This window comes from Lepidochelys kempii, chromosome 1, assembly GCF_965140285.1.
Source record: "Lepidochelys kempii isolate rLepKem1 chromosome 1, rLepKem1.hap1, whole genome shotgun sequence".
In the NCBI taxonomy this organism is placed as follows: domain Eukaryota; kingdom Metazoa; phylum Chordata; order Testudines; family Cheloniidae; genus Lepidochelys; species Lepidochelys kempii.
In genome coordinates this window covers 286069838-286088531 of record NC_136380.1, presented here as the reverse complement: position 1 = coordinate 286088531, position 18694 = coordinate 286069838, and the positions used below count along the sequence as shown (strand labels likewise).

Below are 18694 nucleotides of genomic sequence, written 5' to 3'. Positions count from 1 at the left end.
CCTGCCTAATTATATTTTTACACTTGACTTGCGAGAGATTATGCTCTTTTTTGTTTTCCTCAGTGGGATTTGACTTCCAATTTTTAAAGGATGTCACCTTTCCAGGACACTGTTGTGCTAGTTGCTGTACAAACACAGGACAAAAAGACAGTCCTTGTCCCCAGAGAGCTTACAATCTAAGTATAAAAAAAGAGACAACAAATCCTAATTAAAAAACAAGAAGAGAATACATAGAATTCATACAGGGTGAAATTCATGCCACTGCAAAGGACATGTGCAAGGCCCTATATCCCACATCACATAAGGGATAAAGTGGTACAGAGGGCTTTTCCCCCAATCAAATCTCTGATATTCCTAGAAAGAAATGAACTATAAAGTTTAAAAAGCTGTTCATTTGTGGTAGAATGAAGCATGTCTTGTCGAACCCAGAACCTCATAAAATACACTAGAGGGGATTTTTTTTTAAAAAAAAGGTAAATAAGTAACAACAGCTACGTTGTCCACAAACTAACGCTTTTACACCAAGAAGCTTTCATAGAGCAGAGCCGAGTCATAAAAGTGCTTTGACGTACGGAAGATCAAATATCATTGTTTTCTAATAACATCACTTTCTTTCCCAATGGAATACTGAGAGTGCCTGATAATGCCGCTTTATTAGGATAATTAGAAAAAGATTGTTCGGCTCTAGTTCACCCCGTGAGCTCCTTGGCAAACTTCTGCTTTTATGTCATTCAGGTTTTCCCTCCTGAATACCTTTGTCATAAGGAAGAAATTTAAAAGTTTCATGTTTATGACTCAAGCGTTTAGCCCAGCCCATGGTGATCCTAGCCAGTGATCGGTGGAATCTGGAAGACGGACCCTTTGTAAAAATTAAACCATCACAACTTAAATAACGAATAAAGAACTTTTTACGTTAAATAAGACTTTTACAAAAGTAGTTTACTGAGCTTATATTATAAGTGAAAGGGAACATGGGTTTTTTTGTTTTTGGTTGGTTGGTTTTTAGGGGGGTTGGGGAAGGTGTCATTAAGGGAAAATTTGCCCATGTGGGACTTTTGGTGTGTAATATGAAACAGAATTTGCATGACAGATGACAGACATAAGAGGGCACTTGTGAGGGAGTATTACCAGACATCTGACTAGAAACGTGGAATTCTTACCTTGTCTTGATATTGCAATGGTCGTGCTTTTGAAATCCACAGAGGTAATTCTAAGGTCATGGCCAATTAGGCAGGCTGGAAGAAGTCATTATTTGACCAGTCATGAACCGCCACCTGACCCTCTATACTTTAATGCTATTTTGAACCATTTTTGGCTTTCCTTTTTGGGCCCCAACTCAACAAACCATCCCTCTTCAACAAAGCACTTAAGCACATGCTTATAGTCCATTCGAGTAAATAGGACTTAAGCCTATCCTGAAAGTTAAGCACCTGCTCAAGTGCTCTGTTGAACCTTGGTGAGGCTCTGCTGTTTCCATCAGTTTCTCTTAGCCACATGATAAAATAGATAGCTCACTAGGTAAATACCTTCTACCTCACTCCACAAAGCTGCTCATGCATTTCTTCTTTGATCAATACAGTTCTGAAATGGCTGATGTTTATAGAATCATAGAATATCAGGGTTGGAAGGGACCTCAGGAGGTCATCCAGTCCAACCCCCTGCTCAAAGCAGGACCAATCCCCAACTAAATCATCATCAGCCTGACCTTAAAAACCTCAAAGGAAGGAGATTCCACCATTTCCTTAGGTAACGCATTCCAGTGCTTCACCACCCTCCTAGTGAAAAAGTTTTTCCTAATATCCAACCTAAACCTTCCCCACTGCAACTTGAGACCATTACTCCTTGTTCTGTCATCTACTACCACTGAGAACAGTCTAGATCCATCCTCTTTGGAACCCCCTTTCAGGTAGTTGAAAGCAGCTATCAAATCCCCCCTCATTCTTCTCTTCTGCAGATTAAACAGTCCCAGTTCCCTCAGCCTCTCCTCATAAGTCATGTGTTCCAGACCCCTAATCAGTTTTGTTGCCCTCCGCTGAACTCTTTCCAATTTTTTCACATCCTCCTTGTAGTATGGGGCTCAAAACTGGACACAGTACTCCAGGTGAGGCCTCATCAATGTCAAATAGAGGGGAACGATCATGTCCCTCGATCTGCTGGCAATGCCCCTACTTATACATCCCAAAATGCCATTGGCCTTCTTGGCAACAAGAGCAGACTGTTGACTCATATCCAGCTTCTCGTCCACTGTAACCCCTAGGTTCTTTTCTGCAGAACTGCTGCCTAGCCATTCGGTCCCTAGTCTGTAGCGGTGCATGGGATTCTTCCGTCCTAAGTGCAGGACTCTGCACTTGTCCTTGTTGAACCTCATCAGATTTCTTTTGGCCCAATCCTCTAATTTGTCTAGGTCCCTCTGTATCCTATCCCTACCCTCCAGCGTATCTACCTCTCCTCCCAGTTTAGTGTCATCTGCAGACTTGCTGAGGGTGCCATCCACGCCATCCTCCAGATCATTAATGAAGATATTGAACAAAACCGGCCCCGGACCGACCCTTGGGGCACTCCGCTCGATACCAGCTGCGAACTAGACATGGAGCCATTGATCACCCCCCATTGAGCCTGACAATCTAGCCAGCTTTCTGTCCACCTTATAGTCCATTAATTTGATATCTGACTTTGTTTCAGAGTCCCTGGAGTAAAAGAGGTGACAGTTCCTTTGAATAGGAGATAAGAGTGTCCAGCCTCAGGAAGGCTAAAATACAATAACAACACTTAGCACTTTTCACCCATAGACTTTGAAGCATTTTACTATGGTGAGTACATATTCTCATTCCTATGTTTCCAATGGGTTAACACAGAGAGGCTAATATCACTTGTACAAGGTCACACAGCAAGTCAGCAGGAGTGGTGGGAATCTAAGTTTGCTGACCCCAAATCCCATGCTCAATCCGCTAACCAAATACATGTGCACAAATTCTGATCTCATTTACATTGTTGTAAACAAGAAACTTTACTGCATATTCACTGAATTCAGTGGAATTACTTTGGATTTACACCTGTGTAATTTAGATCAGAATCAGCCCCTTACCCCCGCCCCCCGCACACTCCACCCCTCTTTCCAATTGGTCAGAGTAGACCAAACTGAAATAAATGTTTTTCACTACTCTAGTTCACAAAGTAAAGCCTGTGGAAGATTTAATCTGATTGGATGAAAAAACCAGAAAGATGTACAAATACAATAATCTAACCTAAACTTTGATCTCAGTTGATCTGATAAGCCCTGGCACAAGGCCTTCAAAACCTACTGAACACAGTGCTCTTAGAGGAGTCTTCTGAATAAAGGATGTAAACATGCATTTTATGTGTCTGTTTGAATTTTATAGTCATTGCCTCACTCATGGGATAACTGCAAACAAATATGTTGGCTGTTTACATTTTGGATTAATTCCAGTGGTCATTTTCCCGCTCCTGTAAGGTAATTACAAATACAAAGTTATGCTATTTGTAATGCCATTCTCCCATTTCCCCCGTCACCATGACGAGAGTTTGACAGCTTTTTGATCAGACCGGGTCTTTCTAGTATTACTGCCAAGGCAACTCTACTGATAGGGCTGGTGAGAGCATGCTGCATGAGCACTGTGTCTTGTACCTCCCCCCATTGCAACAGCCTGATACCCTTTGCCTTCCACCAAATGGGAAAAATAGTCAGACCCTAGAACAGCATTTCTGCTGGCCCGTGCAAAAATGGGAAATGGACGCCCTTTACAGGACTGAGTAAACATCTGCATATCCATAGTCAGTGTTTGGCTTTGCATCACTTCCAAAGTTTGTCACAAAAGTCTCTGGCATTTCAGCAGAAGATTTGACATCATTTCGCTGTAGCTGAATGCCATCTGTTTTGTTGAAATATGCTTTAATGAATGTGAATAGGCCTTTCTATCCAGCAGAAAGAGAAAGGGCTAGAAGATTCTCTTTAGAGAGAATCTATTTCAGTAGGGTCTATGTTGCATTTCATAGACTACTGCCTCCCTTGAGAGCTAGACAGGCCTTCATAAGAGTCTTGCCATCCCGTAGCCTGCTTGGGAGTGTCCTGAAGGAACCACATAATTCAAGGAAAGAACTTCAGCTACCATTAGACACCCAGACTGTAGGGATCTCAATAACACAATCTTAAAACTTTTGGTTTGTTTTCCCCTGTGTATCTAAATCAATCACTTAAAAGCCTCACTGAAGTGGCCTTTAACCAAAGATGGAGAAAAGTTATATCCAGAACCTTACAGATAATTAAGGAGTAAAAGGGGGGGTGGGGGGACACCTCCAGTATGGGAGATGATCGTTAATGCAATTTTTCTTTTGTGTGTTGATATCACAGCATGGGTGGATTGATGGGAACTGAAATGCATTGGTGCACAAGAACTCCATGCAAGACCCTCCATGGCAGGCTACCAAGTGGGAGGGGGAAAAACACATTGGGGAAAACCACACTAGCTGGCCAACCCTGGTACTCTGCGACACTAAAGCAGTTACTAAAAGCTGTTCCAAACCTAATGTATGCAGCTAAGGCCCTAAGCCACATAATGGGTGCTTAGCCTTAGCTTTTCCCTGTTCTGGGAGCACTTTTGACATGGAACGTGCTGGCAATATATCCTTATGAGTTGAGTAGTTCTTTCCGACTACAGCCTCCACCTCCTGGGTTCAGCTATGTGGTCTAGCCCACTGACCCTACCCCAGCCAGGCCCAAGTGACTATGGCTTCACTTCTACGGTAGCACAAATTGTTGATGCTGTGCTGTTAAAAGCATAAAAAGCTGTCTAGAAGGGGAATTGAGCAGCTGCTGAAGACTTCTCATCTCCTCTTCCCAGCTGTCCTGACAGGAGCCACCAAGACAAGGAGCCTTTGTCCTACAGAGCTGCCCCTACAGACATGTGAACAATAGGGGTACTGGTGGTGGCCCTTTGCCTATGATGTTCATGCTGTAGCCAAGTCACTCAGGATGACAGCTGCACTAACATTTTTGTCTTTTTAACTAGATGAGGAAGTTCGCTGAGAGCTTGAGCAGGGTGGCAGAGGAGCCTCAGTAGTGGGAGTAGTGAGAGCTCACAGGAAGGGTAGATATGCTGCAGGAGGCTTCTGGTGGCTAGAGATGAGGAAGGGATTGAAGAAAGTATGTCCCCCTACATAATTAACTCACTTCCTCTAAAATACCAACCCTGCACAGCTCCTGGTCTATTCCAAGGGAAGAAACTAGCTATTCCCTTGGGATTCTCTCTTGGAAGTTCCCCAACTGCCCACCCACCAAGCTTTCTCATTAGCTAAATTATGTCAACCGGCCTGCAAGGCAGCTAGAGGAAAGAATATGAGAGAATGACAAACGCATTACATGTGTCAGAGGAAGAGGATACTGTCTAAAACTCAACAGAGAACTCCATGCCAAAGCATAGAGATTGCCGTCCTCATAGATAGAGCCCTGCAAATCTGCAGAAATCCACGGACCATGTTTGCAGATCAAATATGGATACAAATTTTGTATCCATGCAGGGCTCTACTCCTAGATGCAGTGACCTTCACATAGTTTATCCTTTGCAGGACAGGGGAGCAGGTGCGGAATGATGCAAAATTCACTCAACTGCCTGATCTTTCTACGTTCTACTTTGAAGCTGAGTAATTTACACAAGAGTTTTGTCATCTGTTGCACTAGGCACCCATCCTTACTGACTTTACCATAAATTCACATTTAGCTGGTACTAAGCCAATTCTTTGCCAGGGCCACAATGAAGTTACTTCTTCCAGGACTCCAGGTGCAGCACTGACGACTTCATGATTAGGTTTTATGCTCCCTTTAACTGAAAGCAAACAGTCTCACAGATAATTCATTGCCAGCAACTTAACAAGGCTCATTTTCAGTTACAAGGCACATACCACTTTATTACCAGGTATTCAAGTAAGACAGTTAAAATGACTTACAGCAGCAACAAATTTCATTATATGAATTTATTATATAATGTAATGGAACAGTAGCAGTTAAAGTCTACAACCCTGTTAGGGCCAAATTTTGATCTTGCGTTCCTTGGAATCATTACTTTAGATAAGTTACCTTATAGATAGATAGAGAAATGCCAGCTGGCTTATCTAGGCATTGGGGACAACAGAAATCCTCTGGCACAGAAAATTTGAGGAGTTAGAATTTTTCTGCAATGTTTGTTGTCTAGAATTTAAGTATTATTTAAAGGAAGAGACATGTCTACTACTCCTCATTAACAAAAATAACACGGTCAATGCACTGTTGTGACACACAGAAAAACTACCAAGACAAGTGTGCTTACATTCAGTTCAATTGAATCCTGCTTGGAAACCTAACTGACCCTACTGCACCTAAAAGTGACATGAAGATTTCTGTAAATCAGTGGCAATTCATTTACATAGTCCTGTGAGTCAGCCATTGCGTCCAGCAAAGCTGATCAGACTTTACAATCTTGTCAGGTCTCCCCCAGTGCTCAGAACTAAACAACGAAAAGGCCTTTTTGTCCACTTCGTTCTTTTCCAGGCCAGCCAATCTGCTCCCTTCAACTAGGCCAGCCCCTTGGCTCAACTCTTGTGACCTTTCCAACCCACTCCTTCTGACCAAATTGATCTTATAGTCCAGTTTTGCTGGGGCCAGTCAGCTGATTGGCTTCTCTGCTTCCCAAGAATCGTGCTTTTTTCCCCTGCAAATTCCTTCAATCCTAGCTCCGGCAACCTCCCAGTTCCTAGCCCTAGTCACCGCCAACTCTTGCCACACCACAGAGCAGGGAAAGTTGTCCTATCTAAAATAGTTGCCAGGCAAGCCATGATTTTCCAGCACCAACACAGAGAAATCTGTTATGAAGTCTTCAATAGCAACAATGTCACTGCTGTATGTCATGCCAAGAACATTCATTTCATGCAGTGACCAAGTGTGGCTGGGCAAGCTGGTCATGGTCGGATGCTCAATAATAAGGCCACAGGAGTTGGTGCCCTCAAATAGTTAAATACAGACTATTGGTGTTTAGAAACCAAATGCAGGAATTTGCTACTTAAATATCAGCCTTGCTAATCTTAGACAGTAGGGAGTATACTTTAGTCAATTAACAAAAGTTATTTTGTTCTTAGACAACAAAGTATAAGCCAGCTACTAGGGAGGCTTGTCAATAGGGATGGCTGGAAAACAAGAAGTCCATTTCATGAAAAATTTCAAGGTTTTGACAATTGTTTTTGTTCTACATCAGAACGAAGCTGAGATCTTTTGACATTTTTTCAGAAAACCAGAGAGAAACCACCCTCCCCAAAGTAGCAAACAGCCCAGAGGCTGGGGTTCAAATTCCTGCGCTACCTGATCGTGTCCTCCTAGTTGGTTATATTGTTCATCACAGGCCATACTTTTAGCTTAGGGAGCTTTTTATTGGTATTTACTACAAGCCTGTATGTTTGAAGCAACTCCTGTGTCTGCATTGTGGTACTGTGCGCTTCTTGTTGTTTTCTGGTTTTTGAGGTTTGTTTTTTTTTTTTTTTTGGTTGGGGACTCTAATCAAAACATTATAAAGATTCTGGGAGCTGACTGAAAGGCCAAAGAGCAGGAGTTTTGTACTGGCAGCAGATCATGCCATATGCAAATATCAGTAGATGATGATGACATGGATGTATGGGAATGTGTAGATAACCACTAGGTCACTGAGATAAGGAAATCCCCTTGGGATAGGGAGGCTACCACGGAGTCCAGGGTCTCCATCTGCAATCTTGTTTTCTTCATCCATTTGTTGAGCCATTTGAAGTCCAGGATGGCTCTGACATAGACACACACAACCTCCTGTATGCCTAGGGATGATGAAGAATATGGAGTTTAGCTCTTTCTTATGGGGGAATCATTCCATTCCTTCTCTATCCCATTGAGATCTCATTGAGCACCAGCTTGTGGTTAATAGGGTTGCTTGAGGTGAGTGATTGGATGAAGATGGAATGGGAGGGGAGGCTTAAGTTCAAGGGAGTAACTGAAATTCACTACTTTGGTAAAAGTGATTGTGAAATGATAAATGTCATGATTCGAAGGAAAGGAAGGAGTGAGGGCAAATAAGGACAATGGACTTTAAAAAAGCAGTCTTTAAGAAACTCAGAGAACTTCTAGGTAAAGGCCCATAAAAAGAAAATCTAAGGGAAAAAGGAGTTCAGGAGAGCCAGCAGTTTCTCTAACAGACAATTGTAAAGGCACAGCAGCAAACTATCCTGATGCAAAGGAAAAATAGGAAGAAGCAAGAAATCAATATGGCTCCATCAGAAACTCTTCAGTGACTTGAAAATCAAAAGGGAATCCTACCAAACATGATCAAATTGAAAAAGATGAGTACAAAAGAATATGCAAGGGACAAAATATGTAGGGAAAAAATCAGAAAGGCTAAGTGTGATGGTGGATCAGGTCCAGAGGCCCCCTGCTTCCTTCACCCCACCCCAGAAAAAGCAGAAGAGAAGTCCTCCAGCCAGCCTAGAGGGGCTGCTGGAACAGCCAACCAGAGGCCAGGAGGGCTATATAGAAAGAAGCAGCAGCAAAAGAGCAGTAAGTTGCTGCCTGAAGCTGGAAGAGAGAGGACTGGGTTCCTGGCTGGCTGGAAGAGTGGCAGGACCATGGACAGCTCAGTGTGGGCAGGGCAGAGGCCAGGGAGGACTGCCAAAGATCAGGAGAGTTAAGAAGGAGCTCCAGGCTAGTTGAGGAAGAACTGAGCCCAGAACCTAGCCAGATCAAGTGACGGTCCTATGATGGGCCCTGTCGGTCTGGTTAAAGATTGAGCCCTGGGGGCATGCGGAGGTGGGGGGATACTGAAAAGGACACACTAACGGAGGGTACTGCAATGGGCCCTGTTGGATTGGTATAGCAGGCAGTGTCTCCAAGGAGGAAGTCTTGGCGGAAGGTAAAGACTGTATACCCTGAGAGGGGTTTGTTTGTTCTGTTTCACATACAGACAGTGTGTGTGATTCAACTGTAAGGAAGAGGCCAGCAGGGGCGGGGACTTGGGGCAGAGCTGCGGATAGGGCCACAATGGGTGCTGGGGCCCACAATGATATACTCTGCCTGTATTAATTAAAAGATTATCTGGCCCTGTGGGTGCTGACAACCCCCCCCCTTTTTTTTTTTCGGTGACTGCTTGAGCTCCGGAGTATCCCCAGAGTAGATGCCTGTCTTTATGCCTGTTGTTGGCCTAGTAGTCCCTTCTTGAGGCACTGTTTGGAGACAGGAAGGATTGCTTTGGTTTGGGTGCACTACTATCTGCCACTATCTTATCACAGTCTCCAAACGGGAGAGAGCCTCTGAATATTGATCAGCACAAGGTTTGGAGTCAGCAACCAAGCTATGCCCCAAGGGCATAGGTAGATACACTGCCTGGCTGCTGAGCTGCATGTCATTGCACTGGCCAAGAACCTCATCATGTCCACTGAGGCATCTGTAACGAAGGCTGTTACTAGGGTTATTTTCTAAAGAATCGACGCGAGGCCTGGATGGTCCTTGTCATGCTGGGCCTTATGGTCATCCAACCATGACATTGTGACTCATGGAAAGGAGCTAGGAGCTAGGGACACAGAGTGGCGGAGGAAGCTTCAAAATCTTTGAGGGTGGCTTCCACCTATCTGCTATCTCTTTAAGAAAGCTCTTTCAGATAAGATTATCATGCCCTTTGCTAATGACACCCCACTACAGCATCCACCTTTCCAATTTCTGTGATGGCATTTTTTGCCCCTTGCAGTTTAGCTGTGTGTTTATATGCTTTCCTTTGTTAGGATATTCCCATTCCTCCCCAATCACTTCCTCAAAGGAAGGGTGGGAGTTGGCTAAGACCCCATCTGGATGGAGCTGCATGGTAGATGCGAATTTGCTCCACAATATCAAATGTGGCAAGAGGGGGAAAAAACTTTTGCAGCTTTTTGTCTCTGTTCTGCTCTGAGTCTGAATCAGAAAGATCACCATCCTCAAAGGATGTAGAGTTTTGAGTCTAAGGAGAAATATCTTTTTTCTTTCCATTTCCATTTTGTGTTTCCTGTGCTTTTTGCTTTTTTTTTTTTTTTTGGCTCTTTTTGCCCATTTTGCAGGGTCCATGCATGACTGTGGCCAAGGTGAGGGAGGGTCTCTTGCAGCCATTTTTATTGGCAGCCTTTTCCCCTTTTAGATGTCACTTCTGAGCTTAATGCCTTGGCAGGGTAAGGGTCATGCATCTGTGAACAGGCAGGGCATAATTTGCCTCCTGCACAGCCTGTAAATGCTGCCTCATTTACAGAATACTGCTTTGATTTAGCCCACTGCTTGCATGACAGCTCTGTCATTGCTTGGGGAAGAGGGCAGGCAGAGGAGTCCTAGACAAGAGGTACTGCAGGAACAGATATGGATGGTTAAGGCCAGCATGCTGCCAATTACCCAGTCTGGAGTGGGAAGAGAAGGAAAGAATATAATTTACTTGGCTACTACCCAAAATACAAATGAAAATAAATCGCTGGCAGGGGAGGGGCCAACTGTCCTGGCCGGGAGCTCAAGGGCCAGGGAGGACAGGCCCACGGGCTGTAGTTTGCCCACCTCTGTCCTAGATAATAACCTTTGAGATAGGGAACATGTCTCACTGTATTTTGTAAAATGCTGCATAAATTGTGTGCTTTACAAAAGTTTGGAAAGCACTCAGGATATTGTAGAGCCCATGCAGTGTAAAAGGGAAACCTGCCCTGCTTCAGGAAGGGGACTTAGGAGGTTGCCCCCGGTGGCTGCTAGGTTCCTGAGACTGTTCTAGCATAGCATGCTGGCTAATCTCTCTATGTTTAGGGAACAGATTCAAAAAGGTGTGATATTATCTAATGGAACAGGGACTGTCAGGAGCAGCTGTGTAAATATTGGCTGAAGCTCTATTTAGGAGGTAGCCTTGGACTCTTCTTCCCCTCCAAAGGCAATTGAGCAATCTACCTAAAGAGAGTCAGATAGTCTGATCTAAAGAACCCTCCACTCCCCACCCTCTGTTTCTTTGATGTGTTACAAGCTTTACCTTCCTCACCTGGTGAAGGAAGAACCTAGCTCTAGGAGAACCTGGCTGGGAGCCTTCAGTATAGCACAGGGAAGGTTTCCTACTATAAGGAGACAATTAGACATGCCACCCCTACACCTGGAATGTTTTCTCTCTCTTAAGTCTTCAACAAAAATATTAGTAAGACAGCCTGAAGCAAAAGGAGCCTGCCTTTTGGAAAGGAAGGAGACTGAGATGAAGGTCCTCTTCAGTGATTGGTGCATCTGTTTTTTACAGAAGAGCAGCTCTCCCAGTGGTAGCAGACTGAACAGTATTCTTTTATGGGAAATGCTGTTTTATAACTTTTTCAGCCTAGGTGTAATGGAGTCACTTATTTCAGTTCAACCAGCATCAGCCTTCAGTCACTTTTACACATAGACCATGCAGCTAGCAGGCAAGGGCAGATATCTTAAACAATACGTGCTCTTGTTAAAGTAAAATTAAGTTTCTCATTCATTTGACCATTCCCTGTAGTTGTTAGATCTCACTCAGCTGAGGTAGGATGTATTTTAAGAGCTTAATTAGCTCTTATTTACACCAGAAATAAAACAATGTTAGCTCGAATCATGTTTAATAGTTCTTGCTGCAGAAGTCACAGTAGAGACCAGGCTTGCCCACATTGTAAAGGGGTCACTAACACTATAACATCTTTAAACCCTCTGTAACACTGAAATCACAGCATACACTGCTTCACTAACCATGTTAGTACTTCTCCAGTACAGGCTATTTTAACACAATAGTACAGGCACTATAAGACATCCTGTGTTGTAAGAAGCAGGTCACACACTAGACCTATTCAATTTAAATTGCTTCTATAAATAAAATGTTTATTTTGAGTAGTTTGGTTTTCTCTCATGATCCAGCCACATAAATCCACAATTTGAAATAAGTGATTGTTTTAAAATGGTCTCCTATGGTAGACTAAGTGCAACATCTCCTCCTCCTGAGAAAAGAGGATGTCCTTTTATGAAGTTAATCAACTGTTTCATATTTCCCTTAGGAACATGAAATAGTGCATCGAAGAGGAAAATGAAGTACTAAAATCAGCTAGTACTAGATCTTAAACACAATTGTTTAAATGGTACTTTTTATTTAGTACACTAATGTATACAGCAGGACAAGACATTAGAATGTCAATTTCTAATGAAAACACTGAAGCCTTCAAGGGCGAGAGAAATTCACCAACACTACCCAATGCATTTTTCTTTGAGCCTGGCCAGAGAACAGTCACATGAGCTTGTGCTACTCTGAAAGATATCTATCTTCCTTGTCATTGCTTCTCTAAGTAATTTTCATTAAAATTGAAGTTACAACTGTGTTCAGCCCAATAGAAGTGGGCCAAGATGCAATTTAGCACTATAAATTAAAGCAATACAGATTACAGATGACCAGAAGGGAGACAGTCAGTCAACTTTAAGCAGCATATCTCCAACTATATGAAGAAAACTTTAAGGCAGAGTAGATCATTTCCTGAGGAAGATTTAAAACTTAAAAGTTTCTTTTGAATCAGAGTGACCCAAATGGCTTTCTGCTACGCAGGCACAGAACAGTGAGATCAAAAAGGTAACAAAACACTGACAATAAGTATCTGTCATGCCTAAGAACATGAGCACTCATACAGTCCAAAATCTGTAACTTTCACAGTAATGAACAATACTTTTAATAAGATTAGAGAGTAGTGGCATTGTGCTGAATCGTGTATTAATATAAATGGTCATGTCCCCCACAGATTTCTTTGCTTCCCTGCAGAAAAATGACTTCTGAGGGGGGAGTAAAGGGAAGCCCCAAGAGCAATCACATGCCCCTCCCGAGCAGCTCAGGCAGGTCGGCTCAGGAACCTAGAGCAGCAAATAAGATATGTAAATCACCACTGGTGGGGAGAGGTGGGTGGGTGTGAGAGAGACACACACAGACACTCTGTCCCTCTCGCTATTGTGGCACACTCGACCTGGACAGACAGGGCTTCAGGGTGTGGCTGAGAAGATAAGCATGGTGCAGGAGTCCCCTCAGGCAGACCAAAATGTAGCAGCCTGCCTGCTTTGTGAATTGTTCCCATTGTCTTTGTGAATTCCCCCAGGAGTGTAAAACTGTTAAGTCTCCTTTACATGGCCAGAGTGATGATGTAAAGGACAGTATGGCCTTATAAATGCTTATGGTGCTTTAGTGATTAGAACTTGCCTACATTTTTGGACTGAAAAATGTACCAAAATGTGCTCCATGAACTGTTTGCTACTGACCTTTCTGGAGATGGTCAATAGCCAATACAGATTGTGAGTTTGACTCCCCAGCCCCCACTTGCTCTTCAGTTGCCTATGATGTAACACTGAGCATATGGCTGCATATATATTTGTTGACTAATAACTAGAAATAAACGGTCAGGGCTAGCTACATTACTATTAGGCAAGGGGATTTCCTCCAATGCTCCCCACTCCCATTCTCCATCCACTGTATTGTAGTTTAAATAAATTACTTAAATAATTGAAACCAGCGTGATTATATTGTGTTATTTTGACAAATAAAATACGCAGAATTTTAAAATACTGTGCACAGAATTTAATTTTTTTCCCCATGAGTAGTGTTTCCCTGAAATAGGGCATACATAAAAATGCCATGGATGCTGTCAGTCATTAATGAAGTTTTAAATGCATTTTGAAAAAATACTTATGTAGCACATGCTAAAAACTTTCATACCGAGGCTTTTAATATTTTGAACAGAACAAAACATTGATTGTATTTTAATTTCCTACTGTGTGGTCTACATCAGATTCATTCAAAACTAAATAGTTTTGAGCACTTCTGACTTCGTTTAACTAAAACAGAGCTTGGATTTATTGTTAGATTTTTTTCTGATGCTGCCTTACCGAAACAATAAATGTAATAACCAGTCTTTTTGAACAGGCAATTATTTGAAGTTTTACTTGTTTCTATAAATCAGGTGTATAAGTATGTGGAAGAACAGAATCTTTCCCTGTTGCCCTGGTTTAGGACTGGTATTTTTTCCACTTAAGGCAAGATTACCTTGGCGCATCCAAGAACCACAAACTTCAAGAAAAAATAATTGTTAATGAACTGATGTCATGAACCATCTCCCCTCATTTCCAAATTTGAGGATTACCTACCCTCCGATTTGTGATCAAATCATCTTTGTGGCACCTGTACAAATTATTCATATGGAAGTAATAGTACAGGAATGGCCAATCTTACTGACCCTCTGAGCCACATAATCTTCAGAAATTTGTCCATGTCTTGCGACTCTCAATCTGCCCCGTGGGGTGGCACCTGCCAGGGCGCAGGGCCTCTGCCACAATGCACCCCCATGAGGCTAAAGCCATTAGACCCCCCGCTCCCTGCAGGGAAGAAGCCCCAAGTCCCACCACCCCTGCTGCAGGGGGGAAGCCCTGAGCTCTTTCCCCCGCCCCCACCCGCCCAGTCTGGTAGGGGGAGAATGGGGAGGTGTAATTTGATTTGCACATGGATACAAGGGAGGGAACTAGTACCACGTGACCAGTTCCAGCAAATGCTTGTCAGTTCACTGGAGTGGCAGAAATATCCCATTTTGTAGTGTGTGTCAGGAGGCCCTTTCTCAAAGTCCTATATCATTAAAGGATAGAATTATGGAATTAAAAAATGTCAGTTTCTATGACACAGTATCTTGTATTTTGTAGGGCTGGAATAAGTGCTGTCAGTGGTGACTGTCAAACCATGATAAAGTGTTTGTATCTGTGGCAGAAGGAGGAAAGATCTTTTGTGGATATGAAAAATATTTCCCAGTCACAATAACTGTGACTATCTCAATCCCATTTTCATGTGATTAATAGAGAACAAATAATAAAGACAACAGCTTTCTTAAAAGTTAACTTATATTCAAAATATCTTTGTATAAACAACTAATACTACAGAGTAGTATCTTAATACAAAACAGTTCAATATTAACTGTTCTTTAAACTGTTAAACTTTATTATAAATTAAAATTTCTTTACAAAAAAATTGCACATAATAATTGACCACTCTTTTTTCTGATGCACTGGCATTTGCAATAGTTTCTTTAATCTTCAAGTTTAATAGTCTCTGCCATGAGTCCAGAATGCAGAAAGGGCAGTAAACAACCCTCTTAGAGCCTTCAAGTGCAAGAAGCATACTTGAGGCCCTGGCAGTTACGCTTTCCTTAAGAGCGGCTGCTTTTGTTTTAAATCCTGTAATGAAAAAAATCTCAAAAAGGTTTAAAAAAGGAAAAAACCAAAGTGGACTGCTTGCTTTTTACTGTAAACACAGTCCAGTACTTAACCCCAAACACAGATCTCTCAGGCATCAGCGAGAGTGTCAAGTGAATCAGGAACAGCACAAGATAAAGAAAAAGGAAAATAAAAGGAAAACATTAAAAAAAAGTCTGTCATTTTGATTAACTATACTTACGTACATGATGTTATGAGATTCTGGCAGGGCCCAGAAGCAGGCCAAACAGGGAGTTCAATTATCCAGAGAGAGGAGGGTCATGTTAATTGCTTCCAGGTTCAAGGAAAGCAGATTGGAGACTTGATATGCTCAGCAATGCTCATCTGCCTGACACAGAGCTTAGGCATGGATCAGCCTGAAGATTCATTCAAATGATTTTGGCATTTAATAGGACTTAGGACTGACTGCACGCCAGCATTCAGTGATTCTTGCTTTCTGTTCTGTAAGTGTTTAAATTTAAAAGCTCATCTAGGCTGACTCCAACCTCTTGGCACTTGGAAACTAGTTTTCTCAGGTTATCAGTTTTACCTCCTCCTGATGCTTCAAACAAGAGTTGCTGTAAGAGATGGGGGAAGCAGATATAAGATTTAGCCAGAGCTTGAGCATCACCACATCTATGGATATGGGATATGCAGAAAATTTATATGAAACCTCAAAGTGAAACATAAGGAGAAAACATTACATCTTTCCACAGTGTTGCACATAGAGGTAACTTCTGAAAGGCTCTCTGATATAAATGATGGACCTGTAAAATAAAAACAAATACCAAGATAATGCTGCTCAATGTATTCAGAAAAACAACACAAACATTTAAAGCACATAGAACGGTCTCAATAAGATTTCTGCGTACAAAAAAATAATCTTATAAGAAAATGTAGGTTGTGAACTCAAGCAGTCAGAAGTTAGGAAATGCCAGATTTAAGCCTGCCTGTGCTTTAATTCTGACCCTTGAGTGCACATTAGTATGATTAATTACATGATTACATACTATTTTTTCCACAAAATCCCTGCCTCTGTCATTGCACAGGAGGCATGATGCTCAGGGAATGAAGCAGATGTTCAATATCTTTTTCTCCTCATCATTCAATGTGTGGCCCCATGTCTTGCTTACTACATACCATCCAAATCCAGCACTGCATACAGAATTAACTGCCTCATGGGCTTCTGTGTATGGCATTCATCATTGTATTATCTCGGTCTCACACATTAATGCACTTACTTTCACAACTCCCCTGTGACACAGATTATTATTATTCCCATTTTATAGATAGGAACAGGGAGATTAAGGCAAAGTTTATGAAAGTCCCCACCAATCTGCGGTGTCTGAGTGACCGATCCTCAAATTGAAACACCTAATCCATTTCTTGCACTTTTAGAACAGGCTATGTTCAAATCACTGTACAGACATTAATCCTCAGAACACCTCTGGGAGGCAGATGGATAAGCATTATTCCCATTTCACGGGTAGGGATTCTTTGTCTAAGTGCCATGTCAGAGGAAATCAGTGGCAGAATCAGAATTCAGAACCACTGTAATGAGATGCTGGGGAGGGTGCATAAGAAGTGCTACTGGACTATTAAAAAGTATTTTTGGCCAACCATATAGTGAGCCTACACAAGTTGATGGCATTTCTCAGTATGTTTGGATGTAATGTGATAGCTTTTTGATCAGATGTGGCATTTACTTCCAAATTTCAGGGAACACTGAAAAAATCAAAAAACGGGGAAGTGCGGGGGGACCACAGACCTCCTGGCCTTTGGTCAGCAGACCCAGAAACTTCAGCCAGGTCTACATGGGTATGTCTACACTGCAATTAAATACCTGTAGCTGGCCCATGTCAGCCGACTCTGGCTCGCAGAGCTCAGGCTAAGGGGCTGTTTTATTGCAGTGTTGACATTCAGGCTCACTCTGGAATTCCCCCATTTTCCAGGGTCCTAGAGCCCAGGCTCCATCCCAAACCTGAACGTCTACGTTACAATTAAACAGCCCTTTAGCCCAAGCCCCAGTCAGCTGGCACAGGCCAGCTGTAGGTTTTTAATTATAGTGTAGATATACCTTAACTGTCTATAAACCAAAGAACCAGTTGATGGCATAACAATACACACTCATCTCAGGTCTGGCCATCCTCCCAAGAGTATATGTTGACACTCTGAATGACTCTCCTAGCCAGAAAGAAAAGAAACTGGGGGGCACACACAGAAACCCTGGCAGGAGGATAAGGGCGGGTTGGGGAGGAGCACACAGAGTTTCTGGAATGTCGAGGGGGTAGTCTAGGGAGGATGTTGCAGGGACTCCTTAATGTCTGCATGAGCTTGGCCTACAGAAGCTATGAAGTATGTGACCCTCTAGTTACTGTTCTTCTCAAAACAAAGTGTGCTGTGTGAAATACAGCTAGCCAATGACTAACTTAACCAGCTTCACTGCCTAATCTGAACTGAATTTCAAGAGGCCAGAAACAACACCTCTCTGATACCAGAACCATACCTCTGCCAATTTGAAGTCCTGCTGCAAATGATGGAGATGATAGAGATCTTCAAAAATTTTCATTTTATTTATAATGAAAAAATTTTAAGCAACGTACAAATTGGTGTCACTCCTAATAATACAGTTTTTCTTTCAAACATTGTTAGAAGTATTGTTACTCCCACAATTCAATTCTGCAAAATGAGCTGCCGAAAATATTCCTTGTATTTGAAGTATCTGTTTCTGGTTTATGCCCAGAACATTTCAACTACCCCAAAATAGACTTCATTTTATAAAATGGCCTATGCTGTGTGTGCAGCCAGGTACACTGACAGTTTCACAGAATTTTCTTTGTTAAAATGATCAGTTACAATGTTAACTTACCTCTCTCTGTCCCTTTAGAAAGCACTCGGCAGCAATGGCTCTGAGAAAAAGAAATACACAAAAATAATTTATCCATGCACGGAACTAAATGCCATTATTGGCAGAATATTGATTGTGGGATGGGATTGCAAACGCCCTGAAAGTAACAGACTAACTTCCAATGATGATAATCTATAGTGAAAAGAACGAAGAAGAAAAAAAAAGTAGCCATTTTTTAAAACAACCTTACATGAGCAAGACATTTCAGTGGTTCCCCATTATGAACAAACACTGAAGAAAATGATCAGTTGAGCATCACTGGATAATGGAGATTATTGCTATTGTGATATATAAAAGGGAGGGTAGAGAGGAGGAGGAGACAGAAGTCAATAATTTAATAATTAAAATACATTTTCTATATTTATCCAAACAATAATTGCCTATATATTTTTTCTACATGGAAACTAAATGATTCATTTTACATTAAAAATGTCAGTACCTCTGCCTGTCTGAACCAACTGTTGAAAGTCTAAAAATAATGAAAAAAAGGCCTTCCAGTATAAATCCAATTTGAAGGACATTTCAGATTTACCTTT

At 42.1% G+C, this 18694-nt stretch overlaps 1 protein-coding gene across 4 annotated transcripts in view; it reads right to left on the bottom strand.

Moving 5' to 3' along the window:
- Nucleotides 1-14881: 14881 nt before the first annotated feature.
- Nucleotides 14882-18694, bottom strand: part of ZFC3H1 (zinc finger C3H1-type containing) — a 59302-nt gene continuing 55489 nt past the window's right edge. For all 4 annotated transcript variants that reach the window (XM_073327771.2, XM_073327774.2, XM_073327773.1 and 1 more), the window contains 3 exons: nt 18120-18159; nt 15955-16017; nt 14882-15828 (listed from right to left, as the gene is read on the bottom strand). In XM_073327771.2, coding sequence (XP_073183872.1) covers nt 15691-15828; nt 15955-16017; nt 18120-18159 — 241 coding nt within the window. In that variant the 3' untranslated portion in view covers nt 14882-15690. The remainder of the gene's footprint in view (nt 15829-15954; nt 16018-18119; nt 18160-18694) is intronic.